This window comes from Globicephala melas, chromosome 10 (genome assembly GCF_963455315.2).
Source record: "Globicephala melas chromosome 10, mGloMel1.2, whole genome shotgun sequence".
Lineage (NCBI taxonomy): Eukaryota > Metazoa > Chordata > Mammalia > Artiodactyla > Delphinidae > Globicephala > Globicephala melas.
The window spans coordinates 37,433,882-37,461,503 of NC_083323.1; the positions used below are offsets into that span (position 1 = coordinate 37,433,882).

At 37.1% G+C, this 27,622-nt stretch overlaps 1 protein-coding gene across 8 annotated transcripts in view; it reads right to left on the reverse strand.

Annotated features, from left to right (window-relative positions):
- Positions 1-27,622, reverse strand: part of ACSS3 (acyl-CoA synthetase short chain family member 3) — a 150,981-nt gene that overhangs the window by 111,394 nt on the left and 11,965 nt on the right. For all 8 annotated transcript variants that reach the window (XR_009565610.1, XR_009565611.1, XM_060306825.1 and 5 more), the window contains one exon: positions 5,286-5,430. Coding sequence is in view for 6 of the 8 variants with exons in the window: in XM_060306825.1 (XP_060162808.1) it covers positions 5,286-5,430 (145 nt within the window). In the remaining 2 variants the exon portion in view is untranslated. The remainder of the gene's footprint in view (positions 1-5,285; positions 5,431-27,622) is intronic.

The following is a 27,622-nucleotide window of genomic DNA, read 5'->3' on the forward strand; positions in this document are numbered from 1 at the left end:
GCCTAATACAATTAGCATTCTATATGCTGAGGAAAACATCACTGAAGATGTTTTCCTTCTCTACCTCCAGCACACCACCTATGAGACTTTATTTTCAGCTATTATTTACCTCCCTGAAAAATTTTTTATTATCAAATAAAATGTCAATTATAACATTAACAAGTTACAATTATTTACATATAAAATCTGGTATTTGCCTATGGAATGAAAAGTATTTGTGGTAAAAAAAAAAAACAAAAAACAAAAACAAACTCCTAATTGCCCATCAAAATCCATCCAGCTACACTACATTTTCCAGCCTTCCTAGAAGCTGATCACCAAATAAGATGTACAGGAAGGTCATTTATGACATTTCTGGTTATGGGTTTAAAACACAGCATGTCTGATCCTCTACATCCTCTTCCACCATCCCGAGAGTTGGGACACATATGCCTTTGCCTCAGCTTCAATGATGCAGATGAAAACAAGGAACTAGGGGATGAAGGTACAGTAAGATTTAATCTGGGTCATGCCAAACTGAACCTCATCATCTGACAAGAAATGCATTTTAAAAATTTTAAGTCACTATATTATTTGGCACATTTGTTTTAGCAGCTTAACCTTTAACCTAAAATTTTAAAGCTTTTGTTTAACATTATCTCAATTATTAGGCAAATTTTTAATGATGGTAATTATCCAAATAGTTTTTTGTGTAATATAACCGAAAGAGGGACTTCCCTGGTGGCACAGTAGTTAAGAATTCGCCTGCCAATGCAGGGGACACGGGTTCGATTCCTGGTCCAGGAAGATCCCACATGTGGCAGAGCAACTAAGCCCATGTGCCGCAACTACTAAGCCTGTATGCTGCAACTACTGAAGCCCGCATGCCTAAAGCTCGTGCTCTGCAACAAGAGAAGCCACCACAATGAGAAGCCTGCGCACCGCAATGAGGAGTAGCCCCCGCTCGCCGCAACTAGAGAAAGCTCGTGTGCAGCAACGAAGACCCAACACTGCCAAAAATAAATAAAATTTTTTAAAAAAGGACTCTCATTAAAAAAAAATTATATATATATATAACAGAAAGAAAGAAAACTAAAGCGCTTCTAACTAATAGTCTTCTTTTCCTAGGATTCTGCTTGAAAACTATACAGAAACTTTCCCTTGGGGCATTACACAAAAACACCTCAAAAGATGGAGAGCCGCAGGGCATCTATAGGTGGCTGCCCTATAATAGACTTAATGAGACTTTTTGCAAACCCATTAGATGAAACCAGAGATCCAAGATAAGATACATATGTGGAACAGCTTCCAGAATCCCATGGCACAAACCATATCCTATTCTTTAACTGCCCACATGCAAGCACATGTTGCTATTGTTAAGGGGATTTAAGCCCAAGTGGTGTCCATTCATTTCTTTCCTGGATCATTTGTCATCTCCTGGTTTCCAATCTTGCCCACTATGTTCTCTGCTTCTTCAGAGATGCCAAAGTGATTCCTTTAACAATATGGAGCTTCCTGTCATACTCAGAATAAAATATAGTCTTTACCGTGGCCTGCGAGGTCCTACATGCCCTGACTCCTAGATTCTCCCCCATCCTCACTTTCAACCACTCTCCTCTCATCACCAGCCTTCTGGCTCTCCAAGTCTATTCTTACTTCAAGTCTTTGCCTGATATAATTTCCTCCAAATGTTCACATGGTTTCTCCCAGCCTTTATTTGAGTCTATGTCACTGGGGCATCTCCTCAATGATACGTAGTTTTCTCTGACAAATCTATATAAAAGGGCAGCCCAAGTTACTCTCTAGCCTTATACTTTTCTTCCCTTATATCATGCTATCTTTTCACTTATATTGTATTATCTTTTTATTCATAACATATCTCCCCAATTAGAATGCAATTTTCCTGTAGATAAAGACTTATCTTTCACTACTGTAATACACGGTGTCCACAGAAGTGCCAAAAATATATTAGGTTTTCTAAAAGTATGTTTTGAATAAATAAATAAATTTGGCTCCATCACCATTCCAATCCAAGAAAATAAATTCAAAGCAGACTGCCTACTGATTTTATTGAGTTTACTTTCAAACAGGTCAGAGTTTAACCACCCTGAAGATAAGACAACTCATCTAATAAGAACCTACTAATGAATGATAAATAAATTCATTAAGCAAATGTAAGAATAAAAACTACTACAGACCAGACTTCCAGGTTTCCAAAATGGCCAAGTAAGGTAAATGTTTTAAGCAGAGCTTTGTATGCAGAAAGATATAAACCTTCACAGCCAGGCAATGTATTTAAATAAAGAAGATTTTTATCCTATTAAAAAATTAAAATTTCCCAATGTAAAAAAAATTACGGTGTGGAAGAGACAAGTGATATTATTGGAAATAATCATTTCTCTTAGACAAGAATTAAAGTTTTTTTTTTTTACTTTTTGAATGAAAGTAGAACTATTGAATGTTCTATTCATGAACTTAATAACTTCTCTACTTAATAAAATAAAAGCCACAGAGAACCAGGAACAGGTAATCAAAGTGGAGCACAATGCCTCCGTCTTTCCTAACAGTCCTTCCTTTAGTACTTTAGAGAAGAAAAGCCTGGGGAATCAGAAGCTGTCAGCAGGTGAGAGAAACAGGCCTTTTAAGTACTCTGATGTCAGGCTAAACTGAAACCAATGAACCAGTACAAATCTCAAAAGGGTCTAAGAGTCTAGACTCAATATTAGAAAATCAAGATGAGTTAGCAGAATGGCTTCTAAGCAAAATGTGTGTGTATACTTATCATATACACTTATTGATTAAAAAGAAAACAACAGAAAATGCGAATAGAAATAACCATTATTTAACTCTTCCAATTTTATGTTTCTAAAGTTTTTCTTTGATGCTTGGTCATGTGTCAAATTCAATATACTGATACAGATAATATACTTATAATGTATAAATAAGTTTCCTAATCAGTATAGCAATTAAGATTAACCAGTATCTTAATATTAACCTAAGTCTTAATAAAATGAGACTATGGCAATATGCCCAAATCACAGAATTAAGTTTTTAAACATAGACTAAACTTTATCTAAAAGCTGCAAATGCAAACCTAAAATAAAACAGAATATAAGAGGTTATCAGGAAATTTCTGTTATCTCATAATAAAACACAGCCTCAGATGAAAAACAAGGTCATTTGGTAACAGAATGCCTTAACTCCTCAGCCCCAGCATGAGCTCTGTCTCTGTACACTTCATTCTGAAAATACACAGTTCTCACTTACAGACCAATGAAATATATCCAACAGCATATTTGCAGCATTATTTCCTTCTGTTCTGTATTCAGTTGCCCAGTATTTGAACTCCCTTCTTATTAGATTGGAATTCCCCTAGTATGAGTTCTAGAGAGAGGCAGGGCCCCATTCCTACTAAGAAATAAAAAGACAACAAGACAGTTCCTCCCAACTGCCTAGGACTTTGGGCATGTATCCTAAATTTGGCCAACTAGATGTACCTACTCTGTCAATCTAGAAGTCAGGTCAGCAAGTCTACTTACTAGACAATTTGTGGATTCTTAACTTTTCACTGCTGCCCCTTCTGCCTTGGAGTGTGCCATTTTTCTGAGCCTAGTTCTTAAGTCCTCACTTTTCATAAATTCCTCTTATGTTCAAATCAGCTGAAGGTAGAATTTGTTGCTGCAGCCAGGCTGATACCTAGCCTGTGCAAAACCACCTTTTCTCTCTTTATTGTTTGTAGCAACTCAGGATTGGGGCAGTAATTGTTTTGTCTCGGTTGCCTTTCTTGAAATCTCTTAGAAAACCAAACACAAATATTGCTGATGCAAAAGGATATTATTTCAGAGAGCCAGGGGGAGTTGACTGAATACTCTAAAAATTGCATGAAAGTTCTAAATGAGGCTTAAAAAAAAAAAAAAAGGCAAAGTAAGAGAATGTGATTCAAAAAGCTTCCATTAAAAAAGCAAAGTCTGGGCTTCCCTGGTGGCGCCGTGGTTGAGAGTCCGCCTGCCGATGCGGGGGACGTGGGTTCGTGCACCGGTCTGCGAGGATCCCACATGCCGCGGAGCGGCTGGGCCCATGAGCCGTGGACGCTGGGCCTGTACGTCCGGAGCCTGTGCTCCACAATGGGAAAGGCCACAACAGTGAGAGGCCCGCGTACCACAAAAAAAAAAGCAAAGGCCTCCAAAACCTAGCATGACAGACTCTGCTCAACCAGAAGTTCTCAACTAGTGGTGATTGTGCCACTCCAGGGACATTTCAGCAATGTTTGTAGACATTTTTGGTTATCACAACTGGGGAAGGGGTGCATCTAACGGGGAGACCAGGAATGCTGCTAAAAATCCTACAGTGTACATAACAGCTCCCCACAATAAAGAATTATCTGGCCTAAAATGTCAATAGTGTCAAGGCTGAGAAACCCTGCCCTCCACTCTACCTCCCTTCAAATCATAAATAAATAAATGCCCTCCCCCAGAAGCTAGAATAACTCTCCCACAATTCATAATACCCAAATACTTTTATAATTACTTATGCAATCCCATTTCTACCCCAATATTAAAAGAAAAAAAAAATCTCATAACTTATCTGTCAATATCATGATCCATCTGAGAACTACCCAAATGGGAAAAAAACTAAAGAAAGAGCAAATAAGGGAAAGTAATGAGTATGTGCAAAGAGCTTTAAAGGGCCAGGAAGCCTGAGGGAGTGGCAGGAAATATGGGTTGAAAAACGGTTGCGTTCATGGCCAAGAATGTTGGGAAATGAAGCTTGGAGGGATGATGTGATCAGACTCCAAAGTGTCTTGTACATCACAGAAGTCCCGATTTTGCTCTCTGAATAATGATAATTTTTAAAGAAAAGATTTTTAAGTGGGGTAGAGAAATATGTTGTTTCTTAGGAAGAAAATCCTAGTGTCACTTTAGGTGACAGTCTGACAGGAGCCGAGCCTGGTAGTAGAGAAGTTAGTAGGTTAGGAGACTACTTCAATAGTACAAGAGCTGAAGAGAACAGCTGAGCAAAGGTGATGGCAATGTGGATGGAAAACGAAGGCCAGAGAGATTATAAGCATGTTCTTAGAGATTTGTTAACCTCTTCCTTTAAAATAAGTATCTTCCCGTACTGTAAAGTATAATTAAAGTATAATTAAATAAAAATACTTTAAATGCATTAACACACCTCTATTTCCAGTGTGCACCAAAAGTACAGTAACATGTCAATGAATTAAAGTTATGCAATGAGAATGTATGCTATTTAAATAATTTCTGTATGATTTCCAAATAACATGTACAGAAAGTTTATAATATTACCTGCTCCAGGACTTCTTTATAGGTAATAGTGGCTTTAGTATTTGTAACAGGACTGTCATAAATGATAGCAATCTTATCTCCTTTACCATTTTCAATATGACGATCGATGGCATTGTAACAAATGTTAAGCATCCCTTCCACAAACCTGAAAAATAATTGGAAAGTAAAAGTGAATGACTTCAAAATATATATTGTTACTTAACTAGGTTTCTATAGTCCTAGTTTGGCAGAGCTGCCCTTAAAAGTGTTTCCCCATGCATGTTATGTCAGGTAATGATGGCTGTAAACTATTTAAGATGGTACAGAAGTGACACTTTTAATAAATATGTATTTATTTTCATGTGCACAAGAAGAAAATATACCTCGCACTTCAAGGTGACAATTTTGTGGATTTTATTGCTTAGGATGAAACTAGAGTACACAGCACCAAAATAATCTACTTTACATGGATGAAATGAATTGTATATAAGTGCAGCACAGATGCATTAAGCTGAGAGGGCAAATAGTAGATGCATGACTGAAGTTTGGGTACCTGCTGTAAAAAGACAGACTTACTGGAAAAATCAATTCTTCTTTGAAAGATGTATATATATATATATATGTGTGTGTGTGTGTGCGCGCGCGTGTATATATACACACACACATATTTGTTTGTTTCAATTAAATGCAATACCCCCAATTTCACAAACAATAGGTTAGTTCTTTTCTGCATGTGTGAAATGCTTCATAATCTGAATAAACAATCAAAATGCACATAAAACGTTAATAGCTTTTTGAAAACTTTTCAATTCACCACTCTTTATCTCAATTGCTGAGTGCGTTCCTTTGAAAATAAAGACATAATGTAGATAGATGGAGAAAATTTTTAAGAAAATATAGCTCATTTTCCTGAGCATGGAATTTGCCACTTTTTTAGAAGGAGAGTATTAGATACAAAATACAAGTATAGTAATGGTCCATTTGTTCCAATGTCAGACTAGCAAATATTATAAAAATGCAAAATAACAAGAGGAAAATATTGAAGCAACAAGAAAAAGTCCCATTAAATAGCTGAGTATCACTGTCAGGTCTTCACTCAAAGAGCCCTGTGTGAAATGAAGCAGGGAATTAAGAATGCCTATAGATACAGTGGCAGCAATAAGAAATAACAGACAGAAGGCAGTAGGAGGAGGAATCATTTAATCAGCATCAAGTGACCCTGTATACATCAGTAATGGTGAATATGATGACCTTACAGTACAGCACAATGAGTAATTAATACAATGATTCTGAATTGCCAAGTGTAATAGATTTGATGTTTGCTCAAAAACATTGTCTCTTCTCCTCACCCTTACTTCTATTAAAAATATTTTGTCTCTTCCTCTTGCCTCCATCTTCATCAGTGGAGAGAACTTCCCTTGACTTTGGGGTCATCCATGTGATGTCAGCTCTGGCTAATAAGCAGTCATGAAGCATGCACTTGCTTGAAAGCGCCTGACACGACGGCTTGCTCTCCTGCACCTACACCCTCTCCAGGAGAAGAGCCTCCAGGTATTACTGCTGCCTCCTCCTCAGCCTGGTGCCAAGAATGAGTATTTGCAGATGGGAGCAGAGCCCAAAAGAAGCAAGGAGCCCAACCCAGCCAGACACATGTCTTAGAACAGCGGCCCCCAACCTTTTCAGCACCAGGGACCGGTTTCATGGAAGACAATTTTTCCATGGACCCGGGGGAGCGGGGGTGCAGGGGGGATGGTTCAGGCAGTAATGTGAGTGATGGGGAGCGATGGGGAGCGGCAGATGAAGCTTCGCTCACTTGCCCGCAGCTCACCTCCTGCTGTGTGGCCCGGTTCCTAACAGGCCACAGACCGGTACTGGTCCGCAGCCCGGGAGTTGAGGACCCCTGTCTTAAAATAACATTTCCAGTTGTGTTGATCCCATGACAACCTACAAATTAACTGATGAATAAATACCTTATGGCTCAGAGATTTTTACGGTGATATGCAGCATAACTGTGGCTATAATTAACTAACGCACCAAGAAAAAGTAAAAAATATTTACTCAATATTTTGGCAGAAATAAGGAAAGATACTTTATAGAATTTTCCCACAAAATACTTATTCATATTTTTGTGTTTCTGCTTTTATTTCTGAAAAGAATACATTTCAGACACATGAAAGACAGACTCACTGGAACACTTCTTGATGATGTCATTATCCTCTATCTACCACTTCTACTCTACTACTCTTTGTGCTCAATATTGAATTATGCCCATAACATTTCACAAAACAAGGAGCCCACTCGATTCCAAAGATTCATGGAGGACTCACTTTGTCATTTGCCTTATCTACTTCTTACTTGTTCCTTCTAGATTTCTGTTGAAGGAGTTCACAGAGAGTATGTGACCCCAGGTTGACCTGTCAGCTGGACCCAGGCCATCAGAGGATCCCCCCATCCTTGGAATATGTGTGCTACCTACTATTCCCATACTAGTAGCTGTTTCAAGGACATAGTCTTGAGAAAGCAATGTGTTGTTGAGTCCATCTGGACTGAATATGTGTCTGAACCCAGATAAGGACATTATTTTCAAGATTCTTGTGGGTGGGTGCGGAGATCTACTGATCTCCTGGCCACCCACGACACGCCTCAGATGCAAGTTTCCTTGCTTATTAAATCTGCCACCCACCTACCATTCTGGAGGGGCCTGCCCCTTTCTTTGGGCTCTCCTTGCCCTCCATGAATGGGGGCCAGTTTGCGAACCAACAATATTTTTCATGAAATCTCCTTCCTTTGCCAAATCTTTAATTGACAGAAATTTCTAACATTCTGTATCCATCCCTTTGCTCACTCTACGTACATTCCTTGGGTGATCTCTATACTTTTATGGTTTCAACTTCCATCTTTAGCTCCAGCTCTGATCCCCTTTCTGAACTCCATTCCCTTATAGCCGACAGCCTGCTGGACATCTCTCCTTGGAAATAATAATACGTCCAAAACGATAATCATTTTCACCCCACCTCCAACTCACAGCCCATCTCAACTGCAAACTTGTTCCTCCTGTTTTCCATATTTCAAGGAACCACCTTGCACCCACTGCAAGGTATAGAAACTCAAAAGTTAAATTTGATCCCTCATTCTCCACATTCTATCGATTGTATGTACTGTCACATGTCTTTGCAATTGTTCAGTTCTCTCATTGATAACCTGGGTTACAGTTCCTTTCTCTTAATTAATCTCCTTGCCCTAGGTCTTACCCCATCCTCTCAAGTCATCTTCCTTTGCTACTAGAATGTCTTTCCTCAAATTAAATATTATCACATCAAATGGCACTCAAACTCATTTAATACCTTTCCATAAAGCTCAGGATAAAAAGTATATATCTTTAGATGATATAAAAGACCCTTCATCTACTCAGCTTCATTTCCCCTCATGCAACTTCCCATGCTCCAGCTATATTGAATTACAAAATGTGCAATTCCTAGAGTTCACATTATTCAAAGAATTTCTGTGGCTGTTCTTTCTGTGGCTGTCCTTCTCCTTTACCACCGCCCTCTCCCAGGTAGTTCCAAAGACCTGTGCACATATCTCTACAATACTACTTATCATATTACATTAACAATTAGTCCACTTACTTAAATGTTTCCCTCATTTTACTATAACCTGACAGCAGAGACTATATTTTCCTTATAGTCTGAGGATCTATATATTACGCACCCAATAAATATTTGATAAATGAAGAATGAAAATATTAGTAAACCTTCAAGACACTTTGGATTTAGGATCCATGTACAGTAGCCAGGGTAGTTTTTACTATTTTATTTTAAAGTTGAGTGAATGGAGTCTTAAAAAGAATAATGCACAGGACATTTGGCTAAGAACTGGAAAAAGCCATACCTGCAACTCAAGTCTCTGGACATCCTGACTGGTGTCCTAGTCCACAATATCCTATTAATTCATTCATTTATAAATATATATTTTTTTCTATCCTTGAGTTCACTGATCCTTTCCTTTGTGGTTTTCATTCTGCTGTCGAACCAATTCAGTGAGTTTTTATTTTCATTATCATATTTTTCAGTTCTAAAATTTCCATTTGTTTTTTTCTTTACATCTTTTATTTCTTCGCTGAGTTTTTCTATTTAATTGAGGCTTTTTAAAAAATGTTTCCAATGTGTTCGTAGTTGCTCGTTTAAGCATTTTTTTATGATGGCTGCTTTAAAAATCCTTGTCCAATAATTCCAGTCTCTGTCACCTCAGTGTTAGCATCTACTGATTGCTTTTCTCATTCAAGTTGATATTTTCCTGGTTCTTGGTATGACAAGTGATTTTTGTTTGTATCCTGGACATTATAGGTATTTTATTAGGAGATTCTGGAGCTTATTTAAAGATCGTATTTAAATCTTCTGTTTTATCAGGCCTCCTCTGATACTGTGTCAGTGGGGGAGGGAGACAACTCATTACCACCAGGTTCAGGCGTAAGTTCCAGCTCCCCATTAGGCCTCCACTGACACTCATGAGAGTAAGGGGTACCTCATTACTGCTGAGCTAGGGTAAAAGTTCAGGATCCCACTAGGCTTCCATTACATCATCCTGGCTGATAGTGGGGAATGGCACCTCATTTCGCCTCCCCACATGGACTCCACTGACAATGCCAGGGGCAAGATCCTTCTTACCTCTTTATCTTAGCCATAATGAAAGTTCCAATTCCTGATATAACTTTCTCTAACACCACCAGGGGAGGTGGCGATGTTTAGGACACCTTGTCACAGCCTGGTAAGAGTAGAAGTCTAGGTTCTCTATCACCTTTTCACTGGTGAAGATGGGATGGGAGCCACAGAGCTTTCCATAGTGTTTGACTGTATTAGGGAAGTTACTGGTCAAAAATGTCGTCTTGGCAGGCTGTCCCTCCCCACCCCTTTTATCTCTGAGGGGGAAGGTCCAAAGACGTTTTTGTTGGAACTTTTTTTCTGCACCCATTGGTGTTTCTAGGTTGCCACCTTCTCCAGCACTCAGTATAGGATATATAAGACAAGAAAGAAAACCCAAGGAACTCAGTGCCATGTCATTTCTCATGTCCCAAAGTTCCTAGCTGATTTGGTTTCTTCTCTCCTCCTTTCAGAGTCTTCTTATGTGTATTTTATATATAATGTCCTATGTTTTTAGCTATATTTAACAGGATGAATAGGAAAAAGTGCATTTTGTCCAACTTGTCCTGAAAGTTTCTAAGTAATATTTATTGATCCCTTATTCTAGACCAATATTTCATGTGTATGAAATCATCTAATCAAAAAACAAACCTAGGGACCCTTGTGCACTGTTGATGGGAATGTAAATTGGTGCAGCCACTATGGAAAACAGTATGGAGGTTCCTCAAAAACTTAAAAACAGAACTACCATAAAATCCAGCAATTCCATTTCTGGGTGTTTACCTGAAGAAAATAAAAACATTAATTCAAAATGATATATGCACCCTTATAACTATTTACAATAGTCAAAATGCAGAAGCGACCTAAATGTCCATCAATAGATGTGTTGAGTTGATCAAGAAGATATACATACATACACACACACACACACACACACACACACACACACACACAGGAATATTACTCAACCATAAAAAAGAATGAAATTGTGCTATTGGACGTAGAGGGTACTATGCTAAGTGAAATACATCAAAGAAAGACAAATACCATATATTCTCACTTATATATGGAATATAAAAAAACAAAACAAATTAACAAACAAAACAAAAGAGAAACAGACATACAGATACAGGGAACAAATCGGTAGCTGCCAGAGGGGAGGTGGATAGGGGTTTGGGCAAAATATGTGAAGGGGAATTAAGAGATACAAACTTCCAGTTATAGAATAAATAAGTCACAGGGATGTAGTATACTACATAAGGATGTAATATAGTCAATAATACTGCAGTAACTTTGTATGGAGCTAGACAGTTACTAAACTTATCATGATGATCATTTCATAACGTATTTTATTGTCAGATCACTCTGTTGTACAGCTGAAAAATGACACAATATTGTACATCAACTGTACTTCAACTTTAAAAAAAACCTACCCTATGAGGTAGGTACTATTGTAAACCCCATTTTATGTATGAGGAAACTCATCTGACAGCAACTTGCTAAAGGCAGCGTATTACGGAACCAACCCCATGAACATCAAACAGCAGTAACTCTACAGGCAATACTCAAAGAACTTCAGATTTTCTTTCCAATTATTTGCAAATTTTGGGTGGTTTAATATTTAAATTACTTGTACCCTAGCATTTTCTTTTTGAAGGATGCCGTTAAAGAAACTTAAAGAATTTTAAGGGTACCCTTTGGGACAGACAGGAAGGAAATTCAAGCAGAGGGAAAGGCCTGCAAGCAGTGTTAAGCAAGAACTGTTGGAGGAAGTAACACATTGGCATGGCTCCAGAAATGGTTATAGGTAATGAATATACCACTATAAACTGGCTAAATTTAAGGACTGGTTTACTGCGGATGACTGGACCAAGTGACCTGCAAAGGGCCTCCTGGCTCAAAGATTTGATTTTTCTACTATGAGAAGATTCTTATTTCAGTTAAAATCAAATCATTTCAGTAAAGGTCAACTGAATGCCTTCTATGTGCTGTCTCTTCAGTACCCCTTCTAAATTTATGAGAAGGTTTTAAATGGTTTGTCTCCCCAGATTATTAAAATAACTAATGCTCACTGCAGAAAACTGAGAAAATATACTTTGGAGTATTTTATATTTTCTATATGTAAATATTCTGTCTCTATGTTTAAGAGTACATTATGGGTTTTTTCCAATGATCTGAACAACTCTCAGAATGCGTTTAATGAAGGCATAATATTCCATTCAACTGCTGTTCAGTAATAGCCTCCGCAGCACTATTTAAGCACAAAGTTATCCTGCATTGTTGCAAATTCCTTTTCACAATATTTTCGTAATTTAAAATGATCCCAGGATGATGTTTCTTGTAGAGAAATATTGGTCACACTGCTTTTTATTACATATGCCAGCAAGATTCCTACAATCAAGCACACACACACTTTCACACATCAAACAACCAAACTGCTTTCCGGAAATATTGAATCAATTTATATTACCGTCATCATTACCTGAAAGTTCATTTTATCACACTCCTCTAAACACAGATTCTTCTCAATCTTCTGCAATTTTAGCAGCAGTTTTAGAAGTTTTAATTTTGGTTTATGTGATTACTAGTATTAAACACATGTCTTACCAATTTTTTTTTTTTTGTACGTGGGCCTCTCACTGTTGTGGCTTCTCCCGTTGCGGAGCACAGGCTCCGGACGCACGGGCTCAGCGGCCATGGCTCACGGGTCCAGCCGTTCCACGGCATGTGGGATCTTCCTGGACCGGGACACGAACCCGTGTCCCCTGCATCGGCAGGCGGACTCTCAACCACTGCACCACCAGGGAAGCCCTGTCTTACCAATTTTTAAAAGTTCTTTATATAGGACATTGAATTAAGTCTGACATTGTTACAAGTTATATTCTCAGTTTATTCACTAATTTTAATTCATAGTGTTTCCTGATATAAAGATATTTTAAGTTTGTATGTAGTCAAATAAACTCATAATTTTCCTTCACAATTTTTCCCTCTAAGATAATTCATACTACTCTCTTCTGATTTAATTTTTTATATTGATACCTTAAATGTACCATTAATTTATTCATATATGCATATAATCTGTATGTAAAATCTGTTATATATTATACACATGTACTATGATATGTGTGTATATATATTATATATAGATATATATATATTATGATGTGGCAGTACAATTATATTTATTTATCAGTAGTCAATTTGCCAAGCATCATTTTTTGACTAATCCTTACTGTCCTCATTCATCTGTGATGCTGCATTCTTCCCATACGTATTAGTATTTTATATATACACACACACACATACACACACACACACACACACACACACACACACACATACATATATCAGCAACTTTGTCAGGGCTATATAGCTACTAGATAGAATTACTGGAATATTCTACCAATAGAGTCTTTGACTAGCTCTCTTTTTAAACTCAGTCAGATTTAATTCTGTTGCAGAAAGGAAAAATTTCATACTCTTTATCCTACCCAACCCCTGCCCTGAATTCCTTCTGCAGAAAACTGGAAGCAACCTGAATGTAACCCATAACCTACTTGAATAACAGAAAAAAATATAAACCTGAAATAAAATTGAAAGCAATATGGAGCCACTAGCAATGGTGCTAGCCCCAGATCAGAACAGTGGAAAAAAATTTTAACATATAAAACAGATAGGAGCAAAGTGACTGCTTAATCCAGAAATCATGAGAAACATGACAGATCCAAGGGTATGATACTGAAAGATTTCCGTGACATTTTATATACTGCTAAGTTAAAAGGAAGAAAAGGAAGGTGTAGAAAAATTTATAGAGCCATACCAAAGAATACTCTACATTCATGAGGAACCTATAAACCCTAAGAAGGAAATACAAAGGCTCACCAAAAAACCTCTCTCGGGCTTCCCTGGTGGCACAGTGGTTGAGAGTCCACCTGCCAATGCAGGGGACACGGGTTCGTGCCCCGGTCCGGGAAGATCCCACATGCCGCGGAGCGGCTGGGCCCGTGAGCCATGGCCGCTGAGCCTGCGCGTCCGGAGCCTGTGCTCCGCAACGGCAGAGGCCACAACAGTGAGAGGCCAGCGTACCGAAAAAAAAAAAAAAAACCTCTCTCAATAAAACTCTGAAATAACTCCCAGATCAGAGGGAGGTAGGAATAAAGAATGGGCATTGATGTTTAGATGGAAAATTAAGACATAATCAAACACACACACATCATACAATACTTAACCTGTCTAAAGTCTTTCTAAACTAAGTATAATTTCTGCATGGATGATCGTCCCAAAGATTCAGGACCTGTAAAATAGGAACAAGGCTCTGTACAACTTCTAAGAGGCCTAGAAACTCTACATACGATTGACACATGGAAATCCCCTCTTCTCCCTCAAACAATTATAGGAAGAATGACTCTAGCAATCAAAACCTGTATTCATTGACAAGTGAACAAGGATCCTTACTTGGGTTTTGAAATGTACTCAGCTACCTGCTGAATCTTGACACTCAGATGAGCATATGTGTGTGTGTGTGTGTGTGTGTATGTGTGTGCATGTATGTGTGTGTATATGAGTTAGAAGACAAAATAAAGCTGAGGTGTGGGGAGGGCATACTCTTAATATAAATAACAAGGGGAAAGGTATATTTGCAACTTCAATAATATTTAAAGTGTTCCTACAAGTCAATAAGAAAAAAAATTTAAATCCAATAGGCAAAGAATTTCAGCACACTACCCATAGAGAAAAAAAATGATAACGGCCAATAAACATAAAAACAGTGCTCAGTCTTACAAACACCAGGAAAATGAACATTAAAACAATAATGAGATGCCATTTTTCTAAACTGGATTGGTATAAAAATATAATACACACTGTTGGTGAAAGAAAAGAGAAACTGGCATTCTCAAGTAAAGTTGGTAAGCAAATAAATTAGTTCAGCAATTTAGGAGTGGATATATATACTTATCTCCAAAATGTACTTTTAACTTAACCAAAGCAAGTTGCTTACATGTTCATCTCTGTTGCATAAAAGCACAAGAAGGAGTCTAGAAAAATGGACAAGAAAATATTAACAGTAAACTCTGGGTAAGAGAAAGTTAGGGGACAGTATGGAGAAGGGATGGTCTATATTTTTATATGACACGTACTTCCTCTGTTATTTAATTTTTATGAGCATGTATTTATATATTGAATACATGATTTAAATATATTTAAATAACATTAAAAGCTTTAACAGTCTAGATGGCTTGTCTCCTGATGTGACTCAATCATCAACTCTATAATCAGTATAACTACCATTAATGAAAAACATTCTAATTTAATAAAAACACCTTCTTGAATATTCTTCTGGTAAAAAGAAGCATTTCTTACACTTATGATAACATCTAAACTCAGTTTTAAGAACTAAAATTTGGACCATAAAAACTTCCTTCTTTTTATTGTTCTCACCGGTATTAACTTCAAGCAGCAGCTGAACAGTCAATAATAAATAGCTAGATAGAATCTTCAAATCACATAGAGAGATCTGTCATAAATCTGTGGTCATCATTCCTGCTGTCCATATCATTTTGGTTGTCCTCATTCCAGGCACTTGTGAGACTGCACTTTCATATACACTTGAAATGAGGTGTGGCCATGTGGCTTGCTCTGGCCCGTGCAATGGCAACAGAAGGAATGCAAGGAGTCTTCAAGAGCAAATGCATGCTGACAACTTCTCCTTCTCCCTGCCACAAGGATACTCCAAATGGCAACTGCACTATTAGCTTATATCCTTGAGTGAGGATGGATGACATGGAGCAAATCTCTTGGGTAACCCAAGATAAACCTGTAGTATAAGTGAGATACTCCTGGGCTATTTTAAAACGGGGAGATTTGAGGGTTGTTTATTCCTACAGTATAACTTAATCTATCCTGATACAAAAGTCTTAAGATCCATAAATTTTCACATATTCAAACAAGCTTTAAAATTGTCATATTTCATAATTTAAAAGGCAAAGGGATGCATTCCAGGACAAACGAAACAGGAGGAATCTCAGCTAGTGTAATTCTATAGTCACTACAGTAATGTTAGATTCCTTGAAAAGGAGTCAGAGACAAGCCATCATCATCAGTGTCTGAGTTCACAGAGGCGGGGCTTGAGGGTATGCAGAAAGGGCTCAGAAAAAAAAGAAAGGTTCTGAAATTCGTTCTAGATGTCCTGAACATAATTTTCTATTTTCCTTTGCCTTTTTCTCATCAAGCCCTGCTAGCTTACATCTAGCATAAAACCTTGGACTCAGCTCTTTGGAAAAAATCTGCCTTGAGTTGTATTTCTTCTGTTCTTCACTTTAGCTGACCTAAGTCTTCTCTGTCTTTCCTAATATTTGATTCTAGCCTACCCTGCATTTGACTTTGGCTTTCTTCATCAAATGAGTTAGACTGGAGTGTGTACTTGACCCACACATTGGGCTAAGTCAGTGAATGTGGGTGGATGTCTAAAAGATTTTTAAGAGGTAGGGAGCCTGACAAGCGCCATGGTCTTGATCTCTGGATGCCAGAAAAAGCTACTGGCAAATTTTCACATGATTCTTCTGTTCCCATCAATTCCTATAACCATCAACTTCCCCTCTGTTGAGGGCTAAATTTTCTTTTTTAAGCATGTATTTATTGTCAGTTTTCAAACATTACAAAAGGAAATAAAACGCTGACACTCAAAAAAAATAAATAATCCTCGTGTCAGAGGGGAAAATTGATAGCATTTACTCTGTGGATTTGATTACCCAGCAATGTAAAGTTAAATTGGTAAAGTCTAAAATGTTCCTCTCAATTCCACCACTGCCTCCTTTGCCAAGAATAAAATTGATTTAATATACTTTCAACAGTGTAGCCTATGAAACTCTTTCACAAACTGTCATATTTTGACTTGCATAAAATAACTGTTGAAAGCTTCCTCCAGCACAACCATATTTAGTGGTGACAATGTTGTAACCCTCTCTGTACTCTCAGCTGCTCTGTACTCTGCAAATTTTCATTATTAAATAACTGGAAAGTCTAACTTATAATTTACCTTCTGATATGAGTTTACTTCCTTCAGATCAGATTATAATTTCCTTCCTTGATGACCTATGTGGGTCTTCATTTCATCACAGTTTCAGAAAAAAACAAAAACAAACTCCAAGCTCTTTTTCAAAAGTTAAATAAACCTGAAGCCAACATACTGAGAACAATTCAAAGATGATGAATACATTTGGTTATTTGTATACTAAAACACTAAATCTATATACTAAAATAGTGATGAACATATAATCTTTATAATTGATAATTCATTATTTTATAAGAAGACTATGGCAGATTATAACCCCCAGTATTAACTGTCAATAACCCTTTTAAAACATTTTTCTGTTCAACAAATTTAACAGTAAATAATTTGTTGTCGATTAGAACTGAGACTGTGAAGGAAGGGGAAAAAACATAACTGGGTACATGTTCTCCACTCTGAAAGGCAGACTAGTTTGCAATAACTATAAGAAGAAGCAAAACGTGGCAAATTTCCTGACAGAAGTACAAACTAAGTATGATGAAAGCGCAATAAAAAGAGTTTAATTCCAACTGCAGATATGTGGTAAGGAGAGAGCTGGATGTTGTAAGGAATGCATCAATAGTTAACAGCTTGGGCTTTCAAGTCAAAAGGCCAGAGTTCAAATCCCAGACATGTTGTTTACTAGCTGTATGACTGTAGGCAAATTAACATGTCTAGGCCTTTCTTCCCTCATCTGTGAAACTAGGAAAATAAAATAAAAACCAACTACATAGCACTTACCAAGACAATACTACGAGCATTTAATACAAATTAATTCATTTAATTCTCTTAACAACTCTGTGTGTATACTAATATCACCCTCATTTTACAGATGAGGAAACTGAGGTATAGAGAAGTTAAGTGGCCTATCTGAGGTCCACACTGGAGCGTGACAAGCTGGGACTGGATGTCAGGCTGTCAGGCTCTGAGTCACAACCACTATTCTGTGTGGATGAGTTAATGTGAGAGAACTCTACACCCACCATGAGCACAATTTTATACACATTTCATTGACTCCTTTCAGTAATGCTATGAGGTGATTACTATCACTACATACATCTACAAACGAGCATCTGGCTTAGATGAATTATGAAAGAACACTTTTGTGGCAATGGATACAATGAGCAGGAGCAGGACAAGAGGAGAGAGGACTGATAGAGATATTTTGCAATAATCAAGTGTGATGATAAAGATGGAAATGAGGGAGAGATCTGAGAAATACAGAAGAATGAAAAGAAAATTTTTAGAGTAAAAACAGGAAGAGAATGAAAAAAGTATCTATCAAAGAAACCGGGACTCTAGAAGGGTCAGCAACCCTAGCCTCACGCCAAATCTGGACCACCACCTGTTTGTGTAAATAAAGTTTTATTGAAACACAGCCACACTCAGTTGTTTATATATTCTCTGTGGCTGCTTTTGCTTGACAACAGCAGAACAGAGCGGTTGCAATGGAAGCTATCTGGCCTGCATAGCCAAACATATTTACCATTTTGCACCTTAAAGAAAAACTCTGCCAATCCTTGCTCCAGAGAAGCCCTGTCCAACAGAAATTTCTGTGATGATGGAAGTGTTTCATATCTCCACTGCTCAACAGGGTAGCCACTAGCCACAAGTGGCTGGCTAAATTTAAATTCAAACTAATTAAAAGTAAATAAAATTTAAAATTTAGTTCTTCAATTGCACTAGCCACCTTTCAAATACTCAATAGCATCATTAGCTAACATAAATTAAATTTTATTTAATTTTAATTAAATTAAACTTAAATTTAAATAACCACAGATGGCTTACTGACTACTATATTGAACAACACAGTTGTGGGGAATTTCAAAGAGGTAGATGTGGTCCCCAGAGTTAAATACTACAGAGAGGCCAAGCAAGGTAAGGACTTCAAATCAGTCCATAGAATTAAGCAACAAATAGGCACTGATGAACTTTGGGAGAGTAATTCGGGTAGAGTGACAAGGCCTGAGGCCACCTTTCAGTGGATGCAAGAGTGTAAGGGAGAGGAGGACCTGGAGAATAGACAACATGGCCAAGAAGTTAGCATGTAAAGAGAAGGGGAATGTTCTAGCTCCTCTTATCTTGTACAAATCTTTCAACTGAATTTTATTAAAAGAGAAGGGTGAAACATGAAGGTAGCTGAGGGAACAGGGACTGAAAACTAATGGAAATACTGTTTGTTTTTTAATGGCATTGGCAAATGGGAAAGTAAAAAACAGGGCAAAGTTCAGGTTCTGTTTTGGAAGTCCAAGTGCATCAGTGTCACTGAAAGAAGAGATGTGTGTTTTGGGGTGGGAGCATAACAAGAGCTAAGGCAAGAAAGAGCCGTGCAAACCTTACCTTAAAAGCCCTGAATACCTCGTTAAGAAAGGGGAGGCCATTAAAGGGGAATGCCCTCTTCAGAAAGGGATTTCAGGTCACTCTTGGGAGGCAAACGAGGAAACAGAATCAGTGAGGATCTATTGACTAGCCTAGAAAGTAACAGGAAGTTAAAAAAAAATGTGGGGGAGGTATAGAAACAAATCAAAGGAGCTAGAAGTAGGAAGAAGGGTGCATCAAAGAAAACTGAGGTCACATCATCTCTGTGTATCAGGTTTATGTTCTCTTTAAGGGACACCTGAAATAAGAAAGAAAAATACATAATTTTGAAGTAAGATAGGGAGTAACATTTTGTTAATTACCAATAATGTGCCAGGTTCTGAGTTTGGTAAATCATTTAATCCACGCACTACCCCTTCAGAAAGACAGTGTTATTCCTATTTTACAGACGAGAAATGAGGCTTAGAGAGGTCAAATAACTTCCCAGAATTATCAAACTAACACATGGCACACTGGAACCCAGTGCTTTCCCACTCCAGGGAAAATATGATGAATTTCCAATTTTCCATGTCTGTGTGCTAATTTGAGTAATTCTTATATCCTCACTAGACACTGTTTCCTGTGGGCAAAGACCATGTGCTAGCTCATTAATGGCACACAGCAAATTCTCAATAATTATTTTTATCTTTTTTAACATTTTTTAATTAATTAATTTTATTTTTGGCTGTGTTGGGTCTTCGTTGCTGCACGTGGGCTTTCTCTAGTTACAGTGAGCAGGGGCTACTCTTCGTTGTGGTGTATGGGTTTCTCATTGCAGTGACTTCTCGTTGCAGAGCATGGGCCCTACGCACGCGGGCTTCAGTAGTTGTGGCATGCGGGCTCAGTAGTTGTGGCTCGCGGGCTTAGTTGCTCCACGGCACGTGGGATCCTCCTGGACCAGGGCTCGAACCTGTGTCCCCTGCATTGGCAGCGGATTCGTAACCACTGTGCCACCAGGGAAGTCCCTCAATAATTATTTTTAAATATATGTTACAAGTGTGAATGAATGTGAATTGAAGTAGTACTCTTCTGACACATTAACACAAATAAGTAAAAGAGTCTCATGAGGTAACTGCTCAGCAAAAACAATGACGCGCTCAAAAGACTACTATTGCACACAAACAGAGAAGGCTTTAAGCATTTTTAAGAGAGCATCATATTGCTTTGTTCACACTGTGACATCCCATCTAAATTACAGGTACTTGGCCTTGGGCAGTATGAACTGACTGTTCCGGGAAACCCTCCAAATTGGGTAACTGCTTACTTGGGGCAGCATAATAACCTCATGTTAATTGAACCACTAGGATATTGTTTTTGTAAAAGTAGTTGGAAAGCACATCTCTCTATAGGACAATATTTTAACAGAGAAACATAACGCAAAGAGAAATCTGTTCTTTAGCCCTACTGATACTTTCCACATGAGTACACTCAGAACCTGGCCCCATCCCACTAGCTTTCGCCACAGATTGCCCTCATCTCAGCATGAAAGGACAGCCCAGGCATCTACACCTCTGCCAGATCATCTCGGATTAAAACTGAGTGAATTGCCAGTGAGAAATGCAGCCAACAGGAAAAAGAATAAAAAGAAAGGCTTTCAAGAAATCAATACCTGTTATCTGAACTGGATCCACTGTCAACAGAGAGAGAAGGCATGAATGAATGATCCTAAAGATCCCCAGGTTGTGAGTCATGCTTGGCAGCTAAATTCAAAGCAGAAGATGAGGACACTTGTTTTATTTTTATTCTAGAGGAAATGCAGGAAAAACAAAGAATTGAAGCAAAAGGAAATGGGATTCAGCTCAATTCAAATGAGGAAAAGATAAAATTACAATTAAAACTAAAGGTCAAATGTAAAAGTGAAGATAGACATGTTTAAATTTCAAAGCATAAATTTATTAAAATTTAAATATAATCCCCAATAAATATATGTTTAAAAGTACATTCGAAAGGAAAGTAAACTTCATCAGTCAGCCCTATTCAAGACAGCTACTTAGGACACTCTTTGGAGCAGTGGTTCTCAACCAGCCGACTCGGAAACAGGTCATGATGAGCTCATAAGGAACCAAACTCCAAATCAGAGCAGGTTCCTAGAAAACCAGACAGAGACCAGGATGCCCACGGGGACCCTAAGCAGGTAACCCTGAAACCTCAGAACCATCCAGGGAATCAGGAGGGGGCAGAAGAGGAGGTACACTCTCCAATGTGAACCGATATTTGTTGGAAGGGAGAGAAGATGCCTTTTAGCATTTAATCCTAATGATAGCCATGACAACGTGATGAAGAAGGAACAAAAAGGAAAGGGGGAGAGGGAGAAAGAAGAGAGAGCAGCCCCAGCACCATGCAGGGCAGGAGAAAGCCAATTTGTTGACAGTGTCATCTTGCTCTGGTTAAGGAGGAATGGGAAGAAAGGGGAGAAATAGGTAAGGATTGAAACTAATGTGCTCTAAACCTTAGGACTTTAGGACTGCATATTTTTTCTGTGTTCATATTACATCTTCATCTTAACTATCCATTTCTCTCTCTTTAAGGCTATAACTCAGGCAGAATGATACGCTGCAATATTCTGATGAAACTGTCCTCTACAGCTGATGCTCCCAGAAGGCAGACACCACATTCATTAACTCATTCTGCACACTTAGCTCATGTCCACAGAGAGATGGCCTATACAAGCTCTTATTAAAGTGGAAGGATACAATCAATCATTTTAGAAGGTCTAAAAAGAACTTTTTCTTCCCATTGAGCCTTGTAAATTATTCTGAGATTGTTTCTACAAAGACTATGTAATTGAGGGAGATACACAGGGAGCATCAATTTTGTTTGTTTTATTGCTTAAATTAAACGATCTGAAGCAAATGTGATACAATGTTAAGAGTTTACAACGCACAATGTTAAGAGTTTACAACGCCCAATGTTCAGGGTCCACTAAATTATTACCTTTATTTATTCTCTAAATGTTTCATAAGGAAAAAGACTGTGGAGTCTTATTCACAATATTTCTTAATATTTTTGGAGAAATATTTTGACAATATACATCAGAAAGTGTATAATTTCTCTTTGACCCAGAAATCTTCTAAGAATTCATCAGCAAGAAGGAAGGAAAGAAAGAAACAGAGAGAAACAGATGGACAGTCAGACACAAGGACAGAGAAATCTTTGGAACGCTGCGTCCAGAAAAGCAAGTATTTCTGCAAGTAAAGAGAAACCACCCAAAAATCAACAGGAAGGGATTGTGAAATAAATAATCTTACATTCACCCAATATGTTTAAATATTCTGCATACACTAAAAATCATGAAATAGAAGAATAGAGGAATGGAAACATCACAACTTATTCCAAGTGGGAAAATGAGTTATCAAACAATAAGAACAGTATAATTCTATTTTTCTGTAAGAACAAAAATAGAGACCCAGAGAGTCAAACAGACTGACAAACAGACAGATATAATAGATTTTTAAAAGGCACAACACATACACATACAAAAATGTGTGTGTACAAAAACTGGTGGTGAATCTGAATAAGGTTTGCCATCTAACTAACTATCGTACAAATGTCAGTTTTGGTTTTGATAAGGTACTATAGACATGTAAGATGTTACCATTGGGGAAAGCTGAGTGATGGGTACAAATGACCTCTTTCTACTATTTTTGCAACTTCTTATGAGTCTACAATAATTCCAAAATAAAAATTTAAAAAGAAAATAAAAGACTGAAGGGAAATATACCGACTATACCAAGATATATACTAAGAATTATTTACATATTGAACTATAATTGATATTCCACCTATTTTGGCTTTCCTGAGTTCATCTAATTAAAACTTAAAGTAATACTGCACCTTTGTGGGGGAAAAGCATAAACCTAAATTTCAATCAGAATTACTTTTGAATAACAAATGTCAATGAAAAGTAATTCAAAACTTAGATCTCAAACCTAGGCTTTATGATTATAAAACCGCTGCTCCTTTACTTAAGCCAGATTATATCCCCTCCAATTTCCCATCTTCACTCTCACCAAAACAACTTTACACATAGACAGAAACTAAATCCAACTTAACTAACCAGATACCACTGAGTGTAAGTTAAAACATTAAGAAAAGTAACCTACTGTACAGCACAGGGAACTCTACTCAGTGCTCTGTGGTGACCTAAATGGGAAGGAAATTCAAAAAAGAGGGGATATATGTATACGTATAGCTGATTCACTTTGCTGTACAGTAGAAATTAACACAACACTGTAAAGCAGCTATACTCCAATAAAAACTAATAAAAAAAGAAAAGTAGACACATTTTTTGTCTTTTTTCCCTAGTTTTATCATCAAAAAATCTAAGAACAAGGTCACAAACTACATCTTTGCTCTATCCTGCCACTATCTACATATCATATCATAGATAAAACATTTTCCACTCACATTTCGATAATTTGAAACTTGGACACAGTGCAGCCTGCTCAATTATCCAAGAGTTCACTATCCAGCTGGTGCTAACCAAGCCCATTATGTCTCTTTATTCTCTTTTTTGTTACTTGTCTTTTCTTCACCTTCCTGTGTGTTAGCCCCTCTAGCAGAAAATGAGAGGCTGCACAAAGGGATAAAATTAAAATTGGTTGACTCTTTTATCTATTAAAGGATTCAGTGGTTACAAAATGACCACTGTTCATCAAAATGTGAGCCTGAGTGTTCTAGTTACTCACACCTCAACAGTCAAAGGTAATTCAGAGTAGATTGTCAAATAAAAGCAAATTTTATTACCCATATTTTCAGAAAATAATAACTAAATATCACTCATGATTACTCTCCTTTTATTAAACAGGAAAATGAAAGCTATCTCATTACAAGCAAAAACACTTTTTTTCTTTGATGTATGAAATCATACCTCAAAGTTATACTCTACCTGGACTCTCATTCAGCACCTGGAATAGTGCCTGGCATGTAGGAGGCATTCAAACATTTGATGAGTGAACAAGAGAAAGAATGAGAGAATAAATGAAGGAACAATTGAGTTAGGAATGGATAAGTTCTAGAACCAAAAAACTCCACTTTTAACAGGTCAACAAACGTGTGTGTGTGTGTGTGTATGTGTGTGTCTGTGTGTGGGCATCTGACTTGCTTTTAAATCTGTTAACACCAGTAGTATGAGGATAAAACAGGACTAACTGGAGAGGAAATATGACACAATGAGAAGCTGATACACTCTAAAGTCTAACAGATTTGGTTTTTCATCAAGATCTTCCACCTGCATTCTAAGTGAACATGAGCTAGTTACTTAACTTTCCCTAAATTCTTCTTTAAGAATGTATTCTCTTGAGAAGTTAAAAAAACTATGGTAAGGAGTATTACTGGTGCTATTCTTACTGTGATAATATATTTTGTATTGTGTAACACTTCAACACACACAAACACACTCACATATGTGCATGCACACACACTCATACAAGTACACATGTACAGAGTAAAATCATCTTTTAGGATTTAAGAGATTTGATTTGAGTATTATCATTTCCATCAAATACAATATTTGAAATAACTAGATATTTAATAAGAAAATGAAAATCTTCCTAATTAAAAATTTTTTCTCATGGACATATATACACTAACAAACGTAAGGTAGATAGCTAGTGGGAAGCAGTCGCATGGCACAGGGATATCGGCTCGGTGCTTTGTGACCGCCTGGAGGGGTGGGATAGGGAGGGTGGGAGGGAGGGAGACACAAGAGGGAAGAGATATGGGAACATATGTATATGTATAACTGATTCACTTTGTTATAAAGCAGAAACTAACACACCATTGTAAAGCAATTATACCCCAATAAAGATGTTAAATTTTTTTTTTCTAATTTTAAAATTAATCCTTTTATAAATTAAACTAAGGAAAGGAAATTTCATTAAGTTGGATCTTAGGCTGTAAGATCTAAGGCTGTAACAACAAATTACATTTCAAACAGTTCTTGAAATATTCAGGTGAAATGAGATGTTTAGAGTAGATATATGTCGAAGATCTTGAGCAGTCAGAACTCAACATTTTAAAATAATAATAAAATCAGTTTTGCATTTTTCTAAAATTCAAGCTTTTATCAGATTGAGATCAGCTTTTATTCCCAACAATGTAAATATTAACATTTTTATCATTTGTGGCAATACCATAAATGTATCCTAGAGAAATAATACTTTTATGTTATCTCATAACTGTCACTTTTTTTCTTTCTTTCGTTTTGTTTTTTAAATGGAGGTATAATCCATATATAACATTATATTAATTTCAGTATATAACATAATGATTCGATATTTGAGTACACGGTATACAAATTTTTTTTCTTTTCTTTTCTTATGATGAGGACTTTTAAAATTTACTCTCTTAGCAACTTTCAAGTATGCAATTCAGCGTTATTAACTGTAGTCACCACGCTGCCCATTACATTCCAGGACTTATTCATCTTGCAACTGGAGGTCTGTACCTTTTGACCACCTTCACTCATTTCACCTACCCCCAACCCCCTCCCCTTTGGCAACCACCAGTCTGTTCTCTGCATCTATGAGCTCAGTTTTTGTTTTGTTTTGTTATTTGTTTTGGTTTTTAGAATCCACATATAAGTGAAATCATATAATATTTGTCTTTTATTACTTTTAACCAGTGGGCTTTCTTTGTTAAATAAAATTTGGTTTATCTGGTTAAGATATTTACTAAAAAAAAAAAAAAAAAAAGACTAAAAAATGATAATCTGGTAACATGATACTGATACAACTCTTAAATCTGAAATTCTTGGAACCTGATATGTGCCGAGACAACTTTCCCAGTCCATACTCACATGGGAACTTGGTCTGTACCATAAAAGTAAAGTATTTCCCTCCTTGCAGTATGTGTGTCTTTGGCTTGAGGACTCGATGAATATGTTGAAGAGAAGCAAAAGGAGCCAACTGCCTCATAGTAAAACTTAAACTCATGAAGACAAGAAAATTTCAGACCCTCTGATGCCTAGGTAGAAAGAAGATTCATGGATCATTTTGGGTCTTGGTGGGATGGATGATTCAGGTAATATCTACCTGTAATTTATATAAGAACCTAGATTTAGAAGATGGATTAAGAAGGTTAATCTCTATGTGGTGAAGTTTTAAAATCAGTTTGATGGATATATACAAGGTTATGTGCATTCCACTGCAGAGATAACAACAAAGGTGACTGAGATCTGACCCCTGCCCTTCTATCACCTAGTTGTGATTTTTTTAATTACTGGTAAGAGAAAAGTATCAGTGGAGTGTGAGCTTATATAGTGGGTGTATAGTGACTAAATGGAGATGGGAATTGAGCATTCTTTGCCAAACTAGCTTAAAGGGAAATAAGATTCAAGGTGATGGGCTTTTTAGGAAAGAACCATTTGTCAAGAAGACATGTGCAAGCTGACTCTGGGAAAACAGTGAAGATTTACATTCCACTAAAATGAGAGGAGAGTGGAAGACACATAGAAACCTAGGAGACAAATGGGAGAAAGGAAGTTGCATCTCTGATTAAATTTTTAAAAAAATTTTAACATTGTTTTCATTCCTTTGTACTTTCTAGGTACAGTCATATGACAGCCAGACAGAAGAAGTTAAAGAGTGTAGTCACAACTCATTACCAAAATTAGGTTTTTACCATGTGACCCAATGGGTGTGAAAAATTAAGTCTACCGCTATATTACAAGTCACTTAATCTCTCTGTCCTTTAGTTTACACAGTCATAAAAATGCATTATAACTAAACCTATCTCACAAGGCGTCAGAAGGATTCAAAAAATACGTACAGTCTTGGCATAGCATCTGACCCAGAGCAAGTGCCCCATAATTAGTGACGGCTATTGTATTGCCATGGGTGTTATTACTGTTGTTATTATTATCATTATTGAGAGGCATGCCTCAGTTTTAAAGAAAGGAATGAATAGCTCAGTCATGAGCTAGAGAATAATCACATGTGAGTTTCCTTCTCAATCTATTACAGACTCTCCAAATATTATTGTGTTTCACCCCCTAAACATTCAAAGGAAAATTTAACATTTTTAGATCATTTGTTCCCCAAAGTTTTGCAACACCTATGGTATAACACAGGTAAGTGAGACAGTCCACAACTCATGGTCCTTGTACTGGATTTCAAAAATAAGATATTCATATTAGAACCAAGAGAGACAGATGCAATATGATTCCTAAAAAAACTCATCTCTGCACTTAACATACGCCATTTATCAAGGCCTGTCCACCTGCACTAGGATCAAGATGAAAAGCAATGAAAGCAAAACAGCAAAGAATACTATACTTGAATGCATTAAAAAAGTAATCAAAATCAACAACT